Below are 17,612 nucleotides of genomic sequence, written 5' to 3' on the forward strand. Positions count from 1 at the left end.
AAGTTCATGTGTGGTCATTTGATGAGGCCAGTACCTAAGCTGAATGAGATGCCTTCTACTGTTCAATGGCCCAATGAAGATTGAACAAAATACTGAATAAAATGAATGGTCAGGCAATGACTTTAAAAATGTATCCCTGCAAAGGAAAGAACTTTCGAGAGAGGAGGGAAATGCAAACCATACATTTGAGAATGTCAGCACTATTTTCTACAAACTAATCAAATTCAGAAATTCTGCATTTCCTCCAGTGTGCATTAACAGCAAGACTTTTTGTAAGAAACACCAACAAATTCCACTTTAATGTCCACTGTAAAATTTTAGTGGAGTATAATTAAGTAACATTTAATGGAAACCATGTTTTACTTTGTAAAATTATCAAAAAAAGTCTTTGTGTTCTGAAAGTGGAACAATACTGGGGGTGAAATTATTTTCACTGCAGAGAGTTTATGTATGATTGGAAGTGAATTTTTAAATTGGGAACAGCTCTAGGATTGACATCCAAGGCAAAGCAGGGAACAAGTTCACCCACCTAACAATTAGAACTGCCTGAGGGAAAAAATGCCATACAATCCAGCCTGGAAGAATTTTCCATTGAGCTCAGAAGAAACAAGAATGCCATCTTTGGACGCTGTTCATCAATCTATTACTAAGTGATCTGAAAGTTTTCTCTTGCTGTTGTCAATTAACATCCTATGTAAAATGCTTTGACTTCCAGCTGGGCCAAGTTTTGTGTCATATCACTGTGATCATTCACCTCTGATACACACTATTTTGTAAGTCTTTCTTGGATGTGGCAGCCCATAATTGCCATTGAGAATGTGCTGATGAGCCAGCTTCTTGAACTGTTGCAGGTATGCTAACAGTGCAGCTCTTAATTCCTATGTTAAGTATATTTTGTTTTCTGCAACATTGAAAGAATGTCAATACATTTCCAAGACAGGATGGTGCATGGCTTGAGGTGAATTAGTAGGTGGTGGTAATTCCCAAGCATTTTGCTGACCTTGTCCTTCTAGGTGGTAGAGGACATGAGTTTGCAAAGTGCTGTGTAGAGAGCATTGGCAAGGTACTGCAGTGCACCATGTAAATGGCGCATTGGCCATTGGTGGAGGCAGTGAATTTTGAAGGTGGTGATGAGGTGCCGATCAAGTGGGCTGTTTTGTCCTGGACAGTGACAAGATTCTTGAATGTTGTTGAATGTTGTACTCATCCATGCACCTGGACAGTATTCCATCACATTCCCAATTTGTGCATTATCAACGATAGACAGACTTTGGGGAGTCAGGAGGCAGTTATTCACTTCAGAAGTCCCAGATTCTGCAGAGTTTTGATCTGTTGTTTATGGGATAATTTAGCTCTGCCTATCACATGCTATTTGTTAATTGAAATCCAAATATTTGAAGTTGTAGCTTCACTAGGCTGAAACCTGTTTTTAGGTGTACCTTTTAGGTTAATCTCTTGATTTGTCAGTAATGGTAGAGTGGGGGACTTGGGGCAAACTTAAATTCTTCTGCTGCTAGATTTGTTCTGAGTCATTTAGCATGGTGTTTGCACACAAAACATGTTGAAGGTTGCACTCAATGTGAAGACAGGACTTTGCCTTCACAAGGACTGTGCAGAAGTCATTTCTACCATTACTATCATGGTCAAATCCATCTGTGACAGGTAGATTAACAAGTACAATGTCTAATAGGTTTATCTGTCTTGGTGATTCTAGTCTAGCAACAATGTCCTTTAGGGCATGGTCACCTCAGTCAATAATGGCACTACTGACCCCCTCTTGGTCATGGATATTGAAGTCCTCCATCCAGAGTACATTCTATGTTATCACTATTCTCAGTGCTTCTTCAAAGATAGGCAAATCTTCATCAGAATTGCCATAACATGGGTTACTCTGTTGAAGTGCCATGTTAATGTAGTAGCAGGGAGTGTTATTGTTAACTCTAAGCAAGGTGAAATTTAGAAAGCTCGTGGGGAACCTTACTCCACACATCAGCATGAAAAGTGCAAGGCATACAGAACTGACCAGTTTACCTACATAATTAACAACAACTCAATTTATGTGGCATCCAGCGTGTGAAGAAGGTATTATTATACACATGCATCAAATCTTTTCTTTTGACTGACCTCTCAACACAACAACAGTAGAAGATTAGAAGTCTCCCAAATCCTATAAGCAACAGCTCTATCAGAGAACTGACAGTGAAGTAGTCTAACGAGTGCCAATTTCTGCTACAGGAACACACATGATCAACTCTTGCAATGCCAAGAAGCACAACAACACTAGCATAAGCACAGAGCTGAAGAATACAGTCTGAAAACTAGTGAGTGTAATTGAGATCGGAAATCAGACAAATGATTATTTTTCCATCAGTGGATCTGTGTAAAGCTCCCTGGAAAAGTGTCAATTAATTCTTCCAAATAAACTTGATAAATATCCGGTTAGGAACAATATTGAACATTATGAGAACAGGAATCCTCTAACTCAATTATGAATTCCTTGCACTGTGCTGTATTCTGGCTGCAGTGTCTCTATAGGGTTTATTGTAGCAAATACGATCTTTGGCAGGACACAATGCAATATACAATCTTCATCACCAAGAAGGAGGGTAGATGCTGTGTACAAGTACAATCACTTCCAAGTCATACAATATCCTCACTTGGACATACACCATTCTTTACTCATCATGACTGCATCAAAATCCTGAAAGTGCTTCATTGACAGCACTGTGCTAGTGTGTTCATCATTCAGAGTCAACACCATTTTCTGAACAGCAACTAGAAATAGGCACTACATGCTGTCCTTGATAGCCATCCCATGTCTGAATTGTTTTTAAAAATCCCACAGTTCACAGATGCAGGGACCATTAATAAATTTTATTAATGATTGGAAACCAGTTAGATTTCCTAATAGAGGCACATGAGGGGTACAATTTTGTTCCATTATTTTTGGAATTAGAAGGCAGCTCTTGACGGTTTTAATACAAAAATGGCATTAGTAATAGATCAGATTGTATGTTAGCTATGGAAGGAACTACTTTCTGTTAATTGCATGATTCTGATGTTATTTTTGTCCTAGTATTTGTTGCAATGGCTGCCCTATGAGTTAGACTTCTTCTCTCACCCTTCAGCTAGAAAACAAATTATATTATCTTTTTTAGATTAGACTTACAGTGTGGAAACAGGCCCTTCGGCCCAACAAGTCCACACCGACCCGCCGAAGCAAAACCCACCCATACCCCTACATTTACCCCTTACCTAACACTACAGGCAATTTAGCATGGCCAATTCACCTGGCCTGCACATCTTTGGACTGTGGGAGGAAACCGGAGCACCCGGAGGAAACCCACGGAGACACGGGGAGAACGTGCAAACTCCACACAGTCAGTCACCTGAGTCGGGAATTGAACCCGGGTCTCAGGTGCTGTGAGGCAGCAGTGCTAACCACTGTGCCACCGTGCCGCCCACATTAGATAGAAGATGAAAGTTTAGAATAGAAACCCCATAAACCCAAAACTGCAAAATGTATGATTTTCAGGGGACATGCTTTAGATCCTTGAAATAGATGAATGCTTCATGCATATTTTATAGTTTTGGTAACTATGTAGTTAAAGGGCAAATTATCTACAAGTGCTTTATCAATCAGATTACACGGCAATTTGTGTTTTTATTAAATGAATCAGGGATTTGCATGATAAATTCAACCATGAAACTGTCAAGTTAGTAGAATTTCAACCTATTATAGGTTGTGTAATCATATTAGCAGAGAAGTAATTACAACTGTGGCCACAAGATCAGAAAACAAGGATAACTTCAGCTGTTTCTTCTCAAAGCTAACTGAGGTAGGATGTCAGAATTCTTCAATTAACTCCTCTATTCTACCTAATTTCAGTGGAATGATGTCTCCCTTAGCCACATGTTGTGCTAAATGTAGTCAATTGAATACAATGGAAAAATCTCCATAGGAAACTAGCTGGTTGCTTTCCCTTAAAAGCAACTGTGAATTATGGGATATTTAATTATGGTTGTCTCTCTTTTATATTCAGTAGTGGGATGTGGACATGGCCAGCAAGGCCAAGATTTATCACCTGTAGCTCTGATGAAGAGTCACCGGCCTTGAAACGTTAACTGTGCTTTCTGCCCACAGATGCTATAAGACTGGCTGAATTTTGCCAACAATATCTGTTTTATTTATTGCCTATTGCTGGTTCCCTTTTCGATGTAGTCATGAGCATTCTGCATCAATTATTGATGCAGTGCTGTCAATAAGAGAGTTTCAGGATCTTGAACTATCAGGAAAACTCTGCACAGCTTGGAGTCATACCTTGCATAACTGAAGGTATTTATAGTTATTGGAAATCATTTATTTAGGCTCCAGGACATCACTATAGGAGCTTGTTAGGGTAGTGTCCTAGGTCCAACCATCTACAGCACTTTCCCTACTTGCTAATGATTACTGTGTTCAGTTCCGTTCACAGCTCCACAGATATCAAAACAGTTATTTAATATAAACTTGGCTATAGTTAGATCGAGATTGGTAAATAGTACTTAACAGGCATGTCATAGAAATATCAGGTAATGACCACCTGTAATAAGACAAGATGTAACCATTTATTCTTGATGTCCAATAATGTTGACATTGCTGAACCACCTGCCATCAATATCATGGGAATCATCATTGAACAAAAACTTAACAGGACCAGCTATGCAAATATCACAGCTACAAGAGCATGTCAGAAGCTGAGTATCCTCAGGTGACTCATCCCTCGACTCCCCAAAGCAGTTCCATTATCTTCAGATCACAAGTCAGGGATATGATGGAATACCTTCACTTGCCTGATGAATGCAGCTCTAACAACTTACCAAAGCTTTATTGATTGTACCTTCCAACACCTTATTGAACTTACCAGTGAGGAAGACAGGGGAGGCAGGTAGCTGGGAATATCAGCAATTGGAAGTTATACAGTATCCTGATTTAGAACTATATCACAGTACCTCCTTCATTGCTGAATTTTGGAATTCTTCCATTCAGCACTGTGGAATTATGGTGCTTCATGAAGACAGCATTCCACCATCTTCTCAAGCACAAATAAGGATGGTCAACAAATGCTGCCTTTGTCAGTGACACTCATATCCCATGGATGACAAAAAATGTAAGATCTATGTTTTATATACCATGGTTAAGGAAACTTTCTTTGAGCTTTACTAAAAGGTCAGCATATGTGTAAGATGAAGGTACATAGGTAAATGCTTTGTCCAAACTAGGTTGCTTGAAGACCTACTGCGAATCCTCTTGCAAGGATGCCTTCCTTGAAGAAGCTCTCTTCCTCCCTCTACAAGGATTTCAGTGAGTCTCTCTCTCACTGCACCCCCCAGGTCATCTCCTCTGCACAGAAACCTATCCCACCTCCATCGCCCCTCCCCCAAGTCCCTCCTCCCTACCTTTTATCTTAGCCTGCTTGGCTACTCTCTCTCATTCCTGATGAAGGGCTTATGCTCGAAACGTCGAATTCCCTATTCCTGAGATGCTTCCTAACCTGCTGTGCTTTAACCAGCAACACATTTTCAGCTGCTTGCTCAGAAGTAATTTCAAATTCTTAAACTGTAGCTAAACAGTATTTATTTTTAAATCTGGATGTTTTCATGCCTATCCACAAGTCTGCCACTGCATGAATAAAATAGTCACTGACTTACCCCAAAACATACTCACTAAGCGCAACTAAAAATATTGGGAAAATATATAGATCAGTTATAATTACATTTTACAAGAGAATCTGCAAGCTTGAAAATTCAATTGGCATGACTGAAGTACATCTGCTGGTATTGAGTAATTTTTCAGCTAATGACTCAAGGGAACAGTGTCTGTTTTTGGGAGGAGACTGACAAGCTGCTGTCAAATCTGAAATTGCCACTGGTTCATGCATAAGCCAATTCCTTTGTCTTTGAAAGTGCCATTGTCAGAGCATAAAATTACAGTGCAGTGCCTGTCATTCACCAAACAGGATTCTGGTCTTCTGAGGTCAAATTCAATTCAAAATAGCTAGAGCAAGGCCATCTCCTGCAACTGAATCCAGGTTTTCTCTACAAAGCCTGTGATTTGATTTAACAGGAGATGCTGTATGTTTACGCTCTGGCCAGCACTTAGGTTCCTGCACAAGATCAAATGCCAACTAATTAGGAAATGCAATAACAGTGGAGCCAACACACACACACGTTATTCCCAACCTTTAGAAACTCTCAATCCTTAATTACACATTTCTATTGACTTTTAGTACCAGATGTGCATTTATATTTGAAGAAACTTGGATGAAGATTACTAATATTTAATTAAATCAAACCATGAAAGTTAAAAATGTTTTTCGTGATTTTGTTCCAACAAAACAGAATCTATCACACTCAGCATGATGCTCACGGAATAACCTAACTGTCTTTGATCAATCCACATTCCATTATAACTGTACAGTGAGCCAGTTAGTCTGGGTTGGAGAAACCTACAGCAGCCAAAGTTTCTACTGCTCCTGCCTGTTGGTTACAAGACATAGACTGAGCTACAGAGTAACTTGCAAATGCTTTCTAAAAATTCACCACTGCACACGAAACTCTGAAGGTTCACTTAAATAAAGCTAAAAATACATTTGCTGAAAATGTATTGCTGGAAAAGCGCAGCAGGTCAGGCAGCATCCAAGGAACAGGAAATTCGACGTTTCGGGCATAAGCCCTTCTTCAGGCAGGTTGGCCAGCCTGCACAATAGTGAGGTCACCCAAAACGTTAATGCAAACTTCTGATCCCCATTTTAATATTGACCTTTTAAGGCAGTTTTTGGCCTAATCAGCATTTACAGGGCAATGTTTCTCTCCTTCACTAAGTTAAAAGAAGACTTAATTATCATTTATGTTACTTGGTATGTGATTTATTCATGTCAACATTATTTCTGTCTATTTTGTATGGTTTAAACTAATAGAGTCATTGAGTCATAGAGATGTACAGCACAGAAACAGACCCTTCAGTCCAACCCGTCCATGCCCACCAGATGTCGCAACCCAATCGAGTCCCACCTGCCAGCACCCAGCCCATATCCCTCAAAACCCTTCCTATTCATATACCCATCCAAATGCCTTTTAACTGTTGCAATTGTACCGGCCTCCACCACACTGGATGTCTTGAAATGCGTAAAGGTGGATAAATCCCCAGGACCTGATCAGGTGAACCCTAGAACTCTGTGGGAAGCAAGAGAAGTGATTGCTTGGCCTCTTGCTGAGATATTTGTATAATCGATAGTCACAGGTGAGGTGCCGGAAGACTGGAGGTTGGCTAATATGGTGCCACTGTTTAAGAAGAGTAGTAAGGACAAGCCAGGGAACTATAGACCGATGAGCCTGACCTCGATGGTGGGCAAGTTGTTGGAGGGAATCCTGAGGGATAGGATGTATATGTATTTGGAAAGGCAAGGATTGATTAGGGATAGTCAATATGGCTTTGTGTGTGGGAAATCATGCCTCACAGAAGATTGAGTTTTTTGAAGAAGCAACAAAGAGGATTGATGAGGGCAGAGCGGTAGATGTGATCCATGTGGACTTCACTAAGGTGTTCGGCAAGATTCCCCATGGGAGACTGATTAAGTTTAGGTCTCATAGAATACAGGGAGAATTTGCCATTTGGATACAGAACTGGCTCAAATGTAGAAGACAGAGGGTGGTGGAGGAGGGTTATTTTTCAGACTGGAGGCCTGTGACCAGTGGAGTGCCACAAAGATCGGTGCTGGGTCCACTACTTTGTGTAATTTACATAAATGATTTGGATGTGAACATAAGATATACAGTTAGTAAGTTTGCAGATGACAACAAAATTGGAGGTGTAGTGGACAGCAAAGAAGGTTACCTCAGATTACAACAGGATCTTGACCAGATGGGCCAATGGGCTGAGAAGTGACAGATGGAGTTTCATTCGGATAAATGCGAGGTGCTGCATTTTTGAAAAACAGATTCTAGCAGGACTTATACACTTAACTGTAGGGTCCTGGGGAGCGTTATTCAATGGTGTAGTGGATTTAAGGAGAGAGTCCTATTAAAAGCATAGGGTGCCCATTTCACCCATTCTATCATCTGAATTACAACTACACAGTTTGTTAGAAGACAAGAGAACAGCCCCTGCTTCTGCTATTAGCTGCAATTCAGTGTTGTACCTGTCTCTGCAGAGTCAGAGGTTGCAAGTCCATGTCCTGCTCCAGACACTTATGCTCGAAATCAAAGAGAATACCACTGTGCATGACTAAGACAGTGCCATGCTTTTAAAGGTTTTGTCTTTTGGATGAGATGTTAATGGGAGCCCTTTTTATTCTCATATAGGTGTAAAAAATCTAATAGTGCAAATCCCCTGACATTGTCTTCCAATGTTTATTTCTCAACCAGTGTCCAGTGTCACTAAAACAAGTGACCAGATCATGGTGTTGCTGTTTGTGGAAACTTTCTCTGTGGATATTGGCTCTCACATTTCTGACAACAATGACTCTATATCAAAAGTATTTCATTCATTCTTTGGAACACTGAGTTTCTCAATCAATTTTTCTTTTTCCACTCAATTTTTCTATTGTAGAAGGATACAGTGGATACAAGCTAGTTTATATTTAAACGCATAAAAATATCAAAGTAAAACCTACAAATGTAGGTTGTTAGCTTGATTTGACTGAAGTAATTTGCTGTGCTACGTAGATTAACAAATAGTTGCTGCAGCCCTGAAACCCCATAGTGTTTCTCTTAGTCTCTCACTGATCTTGTAGATAAATCGCAAGTCATTTTAAGATGGTGTTCCTATGTCTAGTCATTCATTAAAGCATTCAATGCTGTAATCGGTACTTTTTTTTTAAACTTATAGATGATGGACATGCGAGAATAGTGGAACAGTCCTGTCTGTAAAGTGCTGACTTTGTCATTAACCCACTGTCAAAGTTACACTTGAGGCATTGCCACATTGCAAACTTTTCCTGACACAATAATCTACCCCTCCCAATCCCATATAGGGCTTAACATTGGGAAGCCATATTAAAAATAATGAGAAAGCAAGAAAACTATTCAGTTACGAATAATAATATTCACAAGGAGTCTCTCTTTTTTAAGTTGCGTCTGTTATAATTATGGTGTCATTTATTTACACACCTTATCTTCCCTGCGTTAGGAATTGCATTGCATATACCGTGGATTAGAAGTCAGTATCTCCAGGTTCTGTTTCATTTGATTGATAGATGGTCATAATCACATGTCAATTAGTATTCATTTCTGTATTGTCACAAACCCTCAGGCCTTCAAAGTGCCGACAGGTTCCACTTACCAGAGTCTGCAGGAGACTTACTGCGACGTGAAGCTCCAGAGCTCTTGCCTGTGGACCTTTGTGAGGCATTAGTTGATTTGCCTCCAGGGTTTGTCTTCACCACACGACATTCTGGTTAAAAAGTAGAATAAAAGTCATATTTAAGAATAGCCTCCCACAAATAATAATAAATGACAACTTACCATATTGAATCTGACTTACTTCCTGGCTACTCACTTTCCTCCCTGGGCAATCTAGTGAATGAATCACATTGTGCATCTCTGTGTTGACAACTACGTTAGAATTTGTCCATTGAAGCTGATGCTTGAGAACTGAGATATGTTTGATCATCTTGTCAAGATTTACTTAAAGAAGTTATTAATGTACTGATGGTCATTGCTGAAACTCAACTTCGAGACCAATTATTAATTGGACCCTTATGTTGGGATAATCATAATCTTATTTTACATTAGATCAATGGCAAAGCAAAACATAGCCACAGTCATCTCAGAGAAGGCCATATCACTGATCTGTTATAGCCATGAGCACATTAAGGTCGGCAAGATTTCCTTTTCTGGTCTCAAGTCCACAACCTTCCCTTCACCAAATGCACGTTTCATGAACTGTGATTCAAAAAGCATTTTTAACTCTATTTCTGACTTCCAGGTTATGAAACTAGTTGAGAAAAAGGGCTGGAGGCAGAAGAAGCTTGTGTGGGAAACTTTATGCCACACAGGGCTGTTGTCTAGAATTCTTCTTGACGTACATAAAATGTCAAACAAGGAGTTAGCTACTGTCCATTCAGTAACAGTTATATTCCATACTCCATACAACTGAATAGCTTTTTCTCATCCTTTACCATGACTCATATGTAATTTATGGTCATTGGTCATACTTGAAGTAACCACAGCCTATGGAATTCCAGCAAGAAACAAATTCCTTTAAGAAATAAATAGAAGGTAAAGAAAACGAAGAATTATTTTAATGAAGTTTCCACAAATAACGGTGTGCAATTGTTCTTAGTTCTTAACCACTGAATGTTAACATTGGTGTGCCTCATTGGTTGAAACTCCACTCAGACCATTATCCAATATTCCATTTGACAAAAGATCAGCTCAATTATATTTTAAATTAGAGGCACAGTAAACCAGCTACTCTCCGGAGGGGCGCTTGTGCCACAGTGGTAGTGTCCCTTCCTTTGTGGCAATTCAAGACCAATCTGCTCCAGAGATGAGTAATAACATGGCTGAACATGTTGATTCAGAAATAATACCAGATACTCTCTATAAGGACAGTTTTCTGACCAGTAAAGACTGCTGCACTAGGCAACATGTTATGAGGAGGTTGTTTTATGTGGTTTATTTATTAAAGAGGCAGCCATAAACAATATATGGTGTAATAGAGATTGCGGTATAATCTGAGTTTGCTATAATGAAGGACTGCTGTATACTTCAATGCACCTTACAAATAGGCTACAGTAGAGGAATTAAATGACTGCTAGACTGAAATAAAACTGTCTGACCTTCACATGAACTAGAATTTGTAAATCGGTGGCGTATTACTGGCAAATCATCAGAAAACAACATTTTGAAATGTTTAGTCGCTGGTGCGTGAAGTTCAGACAATCTGCTTGAAAGGTTATGCCTCGGGCTGATAGGATTAGAAACAAACTAAACTGCACTGAATTTTATTTCTATGTATATAGACAGAGATAAATTCATATATAATAATTCATATATAATATACATTATGGCACAAACATACATATATTTTAAATATTACATAGATAAACATCAACCTAGCAGTCAAGAAATGCACTGAATCTAATTGTCCCTTTCAGATTTTTCACGTTTGATGACCTTGAAAAGAAGGAACAGTCGAGTCTGAGTTGGTTACTATCTTCTTGGTTTTTAAATGCTCAGCTACTGTGTTGCATTTTGCAAGAAAATAAATTGACCCCATCAAGGGAATCAGTGGTTTCAAGTTGGGTGGTGAGCATATGGCAAGAGGAAGACAAGTGGAGTTGAGACCATGACCATGTCAGTCATGATTTTACTGTGTGGCACAGCAGGCTCAAATAGCTAAGTGGCCTATTCCACTAACACACAATTTCTAATCATAACAATCATTTATGATTTACTAACTATGTCTTTATCTCTTTCTAATTTTGTAGCTAAAAATGAATTTGTTTTATCTTTACATTTTAATACAAGGTCCAAATATAGCTGATCAGGCCAACAGATACATTCAGAGGCCAACAGTCAAGCTAAGAACCTGGACAAAGAGTACCTGAATTACTCCAAGAGGCATTGTCTGTTTCTGAACTTTGACTACAACTAAACATGACCAGATTTAAAAAAAACACTATTTCAATTCAAAAAGTCACAGAAATAAGAATGGATAGCGAAAGAAAGGAAGGAAGAATGGCAGCCAAATGTAGAAAAAGGATCACAGCAGGAATTGACAGAAAAGAAAGCAGTAAGACCCACTGAAAGCAGAAATATCAGTGATTGTATTTTAAAAAGGGATTAGCTGAACAGTAACAGAGGGACACTTGGCACTTTTTGAAAAGATACAGCCACAATTAATGAAAGAGACAAACAATAACTAAACAGCACAAAAGAAAGAGAACAAATCTCAAATTATCATCAGTGTTCTACAGTGCATTTAGAAATGTTAAATATAATGTTGCTGCTTTATGTTTATATTTCAGAACAAAAAGTTGGAAAAGGTACAGAGACTTGTTGGCTACATCATTGCATCTAATGATTTCTACACTCAGTTTTATTTCAATGCTTCTCTTCTGTCATCAACTTTTCTTCACATGTTCATCCCACAACAGTGCAAACATTTCTGCTGGTGAAAATCTGTCACCAGTGAATCCTTTACTTACCAACATCAAAACCTCCCAGCGTCCGACTTCTGTGCACCTCTTGAAGAGTACAAAAGCTTTAATCAGACAATTAACAGATCATAACACCTGGCAAACTTCTTAGCCGTTTTCTCACAGCTTTTGTTTTAAAAAATCCTCATTTCTGCTCTGGGAGAGGAATTCTTTTCAGTTTCAACTTTACTATTTTAACATACTATAATTATAATAATGTTCCATCACTTTAAACATCCTCCAATGTTTATACTTATACCTTGCATTAAACTAAATGTTTATTTAAAAGAGTATTGTATGATGTTTTTAACTCAAAGTTTGCATTTCAAAAATTTAGTTTATTGCTTAGAACACTTCATTGGTGTCATGGAGATTAGATTTATTGAATAATGTTTTCTCCACAAGGCTGTACTATTGTCCAGAATTAATTAAGATTTAGTTTACTGAACTCCCCATGCCTTGTGTACCATGTAACTTCGTTTCTTTAATTCATTCATGGGATGTGGGTGGCTCTAGCCAATAGCATTTATTGGTTATCCCTAATTGCCTAGAGGGCATTTAAGAGTCAACCACATTGCTGCGGGTCTCGGGTCATATATAAGCCAGATCAGGTAAGAATAGCAGATTTCCTTCCCTAAAGGAGATTAGCAAACCAGATGGGTTTTTTCAATAATCAACAATGGTTTCTTGGTCAACATTAGACTGGTCTTTTATTGAATTCAAATCCCACCATCTGCTGTGGCAGGGTTTGAACCCAGGTCCCTGGAACTTCTAGGTGACACTGTATTCCTATTAGTTAGCAAAGCAATTAAAATGTAACATATCAGGGTTTATAACAATGTAGACGCTTGCTGTTCTATAACTTATTCCATCAGGTCCTTTAGAGCAAATCTTTTCTCACAATCAAGACAAAAATATGGAAATACTTCAATTTCCATAGATTAACTACAAATTCAGAAATGGCTGAACTGGTTTCCCTAGCAGGTTAATCATTTATTTTAAAAGTCAAAACTTTCATTGGCATTGTTTAAAGTGCCAGTCACTAAAAAAGAATGAATTTTCCCTCAACAATATTCTTTCATTTGTAGCAAGTAGACATTTCAGTTTCCTTGCTTCCTGCACTCATTTCCTTTGACATGTGGGCCTTTTAGGTTAACAACAATATTCTGGACTAGTGCTGAGTCCAGTACGTAACTTCTAGTGTTGTATACAGCAGGCCATTAAAAAAAATTATAGTCACATATTAAATCTCCAACAGATGCAAATGGGGCATTCAAAACTAAATTGAAGTTCTGAATGCTGGTCTATTGGGTATAGATGCTCTATCGCATAAGATTTTACAGTAAAAATGTAATTGTAAATTTGAGTCTTATTCAGTTATACTTTCAAATAAAAGGTGATCTAAACCAAATTATGTAACTTCTTATTGCACTTAGTTAACATTGATCTCTTCTGACATATTTCCTCATAGTATAATCTCTGTGCACATTAAATCATCAACAATTAGATAAGGCTTTTATCCTAAGAATTATGGATGGTTGATGTCACAAATTCACACTTTCAATGCAAAGTCATGTTTGTTGGATTAATTTAAATGATAAAACTATTTGAGAAATCAGTCACTAATTAATAGAAGAACATTTTTCTATATCTCATATCTTGCACATTTTGGAATTGTATAGAATCTCTAAATTATCTTTGCAGATATGAAAAATGATTTCACTGTAGCTGATCAGTAAACATAGTTTTGTACTTCAGGGAGAAACTGGATGCCTCACTGCAACTTGTCTTATTCCTGTACTGGTTAGGTTTAACCACCCAGTTTTGTTAACTACTGTATGGGGCTTGTGAACACAGTAACTCTGTAAGAAAATGAAACAGGTGAACTAACAATGTTACATTACATAGCCTACTTAGAATTTAAGTATTAAAAGGAAATTGAGGATTACATAATGAATGACTTCATGTCATGGTGACACTTGTTCCATAGCAAATAAAGGGTTAAAGATACTTCAGTTCATAGTGTCTAGAAGTATGACAAGTAATTCTTTAAGAATTTCAGAACAGTCCTGTAATGTTTGATGGAGATTTCCTCCCTATGACATTACCACAAGTGTGAGAAGTCCCATTTTAAACGGGGTTGCCACAGTTCCAAGAAAATTCCAGCCATTTGCTTTTACATAAGCTGCAAAAATCAAATTTATAACAATTCCAGCAGAACAGTTCTTCTTACTTAACAGTTTAAATCATAAAAATAGTGTCATCATAGTATTCTATAAAAGAGAAAAATCATTTAATTTTCCACTCTGTTGACAATGATGTTTTAGGAGCATAAATGATATTTTTATTGTCCAATTTGCCTCCTGTTTTAGAGGAACTCAATGAAATAGGGACAACTGAATTGGGAAATGGAGCAACTGTATTGAGAGATCTTAAAGTCAGCAACCTCCTGTGACAACTGTTCTCTTCTCCACTACTGAAAGTACTAAGTCTTGGCTCACTGTCTTTACCACACAGTTATGTTTTACGTGTGAACCTATACTGCACGCCATCTGATACTGGAGAACATCATAGGCGCAAGCTCTAATTTGCGAACCTTTCAGGAAGATTTGCTAGGCAACAAGATCTGTATCTAGGTTGATTTCAACATTCACCACTGCTGACAACCCGTAGCCGAGGGTGCTAGGGCAAAAGACGGTGCTATCCCCAAAATGTTTCTACCCAACATGTCATCGGGGGAGATTGCAAGTTATTCTGATCTCATTCAGATGTAATTTGCAAATGAAATATGGTTGGCCCAATTTCTATTTCTGACTTGGCTGTCTCATTTGTAGAAATGACCTCTGTCTATCTGAAGAGCAGATATTTGTGGGTAAGGACTGATGCTAATGTACTCACTGTTGACTAAAAAGCAGAAATTGTCCACCATAGCTCAAAACCTGAAAGATGCTGCTCCAAGTGAAAATGAGAGAGTGGAGGAGGAAAAGCCTGCAGCTTAAAAACTGGCGAAGTCCACCAGATCTTCCAGCAATTAGGTAGCTGATTGGCTGCTGGAGGGCTTTTTAACCTGAAATAGAACCAGGATGAGAATCTCCCTGCCACCTCAATAGCCAGAGGTGGGACCTCTTGTGGTCAGGGCAAGAGTGCACAGGAAGATCTGAAGCAAGCTAAAGAGAGTGACTTTGAGTAGCCCCCTCACTGTTATAGCTCCACTCACTGCATGCTGCATAGACTATGACAGCCCTTGCCCCAGCACTGGTTAACCAGTTGTTTAATTAGCTCTTTCTTCCACAGCCTTCCACTGAAATGATTGAGCCCAATTCTGAACAGGCCCTCATATGGTCATTAATTGAATGCCTCAGATGTCAACAGGGTGTCAAAATGGAAATTCAGCCTTTCTATTCAGAACCTATTTTGGTCAAAAGGCTGGTAGGTTACAAGGTTCTTGTCTGCCAAAAAGCCACCTCTAGGTCTGGAAGATTCCACCCATTGTATCATTTTGTCAGTATCAGAAAAAGTTCCACTTGCAAAAACAAATATACCTTTTACCTAAAGTTGATAAAAGCTGACAACTACCAATAAACACATTGAGAATAACTGAAAATGAAAGTCAGATTTTTGCCCTGAATAAGTGGGTATATTTTGGATGCGTTAAGCAAGGAACATGAGTGTAAGATTCGCCCATTGCACCAAAGGTCTGATAGATTAAAAGACAGAAGAATTGGAAATAAAACCACTGCAATATTAAATAAATATAGATGTAAACGGAACTTTAAGCAATTGCATTCACTGTGATAAATGTCACAAAGATCTGTAGCAGCATTCTGCAAAGTAGCATTTATGAAACATTCATTACTTCTAAAAATTCCTTGATGTGATTAGAATTGCCAAGTCCGAAGCTTAAAAACATGTAATGCATTATGGCTGGAGTAAAGGATCATGATTTCTGCTTTCTTATATACTAGAACAATGAAGGTCTGTCAGCCAAAGAAGACACTGAAACGTGTAACCAAAGAGTATTTATTTAACTCATGTTAAACAAAGTTATTAACAGATCATTGAAAAATTGAAAACAAACATAAAAGTGAGGGACCAGTCTCCCAACCCCTAACTATAGACTCCCAATTTGGAAACATCATCAGTTGCAAGCTATGGGAGACAGAAGACAGATGGGAGGCTCACTTGTTCTGGACCTGATTTCCATGGTCCCTTTCCTTAAGCATCAAATCCTTCTTTTGTGTGTGGCGGAATTGCTTTCTTCCTAAATGAAACAGAAGGATGAGGATATCAGGAAGCAGCAAGCCCTTGAGAGCTGGAGATCATAATATTTAAAAAAAAACTAACAAACAGGTTGTGTGGTGAATGTAGGATGTTCATAAAACAAAATCTGCTTGACAACATATGAACATGAAGAGGTAAGGAAACAATGGTACTTCAGTCCAGTCTTCACAGAGATTGGCTTGTTCACCCATTAATCAGCTCAACTGGTTTTCCACTTAAGAAAAGCTTTAGAGAAATTAATATTTAAAGCAAGAAGAAAATATTATAATATCTCAAATATCAGTGGGGCTGATATCATTGATTCACCTAGTCAACCTGTGAAAGTCAACAGCTTGAAAAAGTTCAAGTTTAGGTAACTTTAATGAAATTTCACATGCTGAATGGTGTGTTAATGTTGAAGTAGGAGATTAAATATCAGTTGAAGGTTTTCATGGTGAGTGCAATAACATCAAGACGATAAATCTATGGTCGCACCCAATGTTCCCTCTAAGCTATGCGGCTGTGTGCATAGCTTTCACGAGGGTGATTAACATCAGCATGCCCATCGCGGCACCGACTTCTGGTTCCAGAAACCATCGTCACAAATGGACTGCAGAGGCCTGCGCAGCCGGTAAGGAAACTTAGAGGGAACACCATGTAATAAGTAGCTCTGAAAAAAACAATTATTACCTTAAAAGATTTCCTCAGACAAGGTGATAGGCTTCAGCATTATCGTCACATGCGTTCAAACTCAGGAACCACTACATCCAAACACAATTCTAAACTTACCTCAGCCACCACACACTGGAATATTAGATATATTAATGGGGTGCTATTGGAGTTTGGTGGGAATGTGAACCAATGTGTGAACTCAAAAGATCTTTTGAGAGTACCAGAGCAGACTCACAGGCAGAGTCAATGTTTCTGAAACATGGAATGGAAAGTGTTCCTGCAGTCATAGGACACCCACCACCTGAAGAACAGAATGGTCACACAAACGCCGAGATGCTTGGTTACTCTATAGTACTATCCACTGGCCCCTGATAGAATGCAAAAATATGGACACTGGAACCATGAAGATCCTAAAGTTTGAATTTACGGGCTATCCTTCAATGTCAGGATGCAAGTGAATAACGAGCACTTCGGCAAGGCAATAGGATTTGTTCA

The 17,612-nt window shown here is 38.5% G+C and overlaps 1 protein-coding gene across 3 annotated transcripts in view; it reads right to left on the reverse strand.

Annotated features, from left to right (window-relative positions):
• Nucleotides 1-17,612, reverse strand: part of LOC132820143 (neuronal migration protein doublecortin-like) — a 177,059-nt gene that overhangs the window by 3,923 nt on the left and 155,524 nt on the right. The window contains exons 5-6 of one of the 3 annotated variants that reach the window (XM_060832084.1): nucleotides 12,195-12,233; nucleotides 9,323-9,433 (exon numbers count right to left, since the gene is read on the reverse strand). In XM_060832084.1, coding sequence (XP_060688067.1) covers nucleotides 9,323-9,433; nucleotides 12,195-12,233 — 150 coding nt within the window. Of the gene's footprint in view, nucleotides 1-9,322; nucleotides 9,434-12,194; nucleotides 12,234-16,189; nucleotides 16,447-17,612 lie in introns of those variants that run through there. The other 2 variants (XM_060832085.1, XM_060832086.1) reach the window with 2 other exon arrangements.

The sequence above is a fragment of the Hemiscyllium ocellatum genome, chromosome 11 (assembly GCF_020745735.1).
Source record: "Hemiscyllium ocellatum isolate sHemOce1 chromosome 11, sHemOce1.pat.X.cur, whole genome shotgun sequence".
NCBI classification, from domain to species: domain Eukaryota; kingdom Metazoa; phylum Chordata; class Chondrichthyes; order Orectolobiformes; family Hemiscylliidae; genus Hemiscyllium; species Hemiscyllium ocellatum.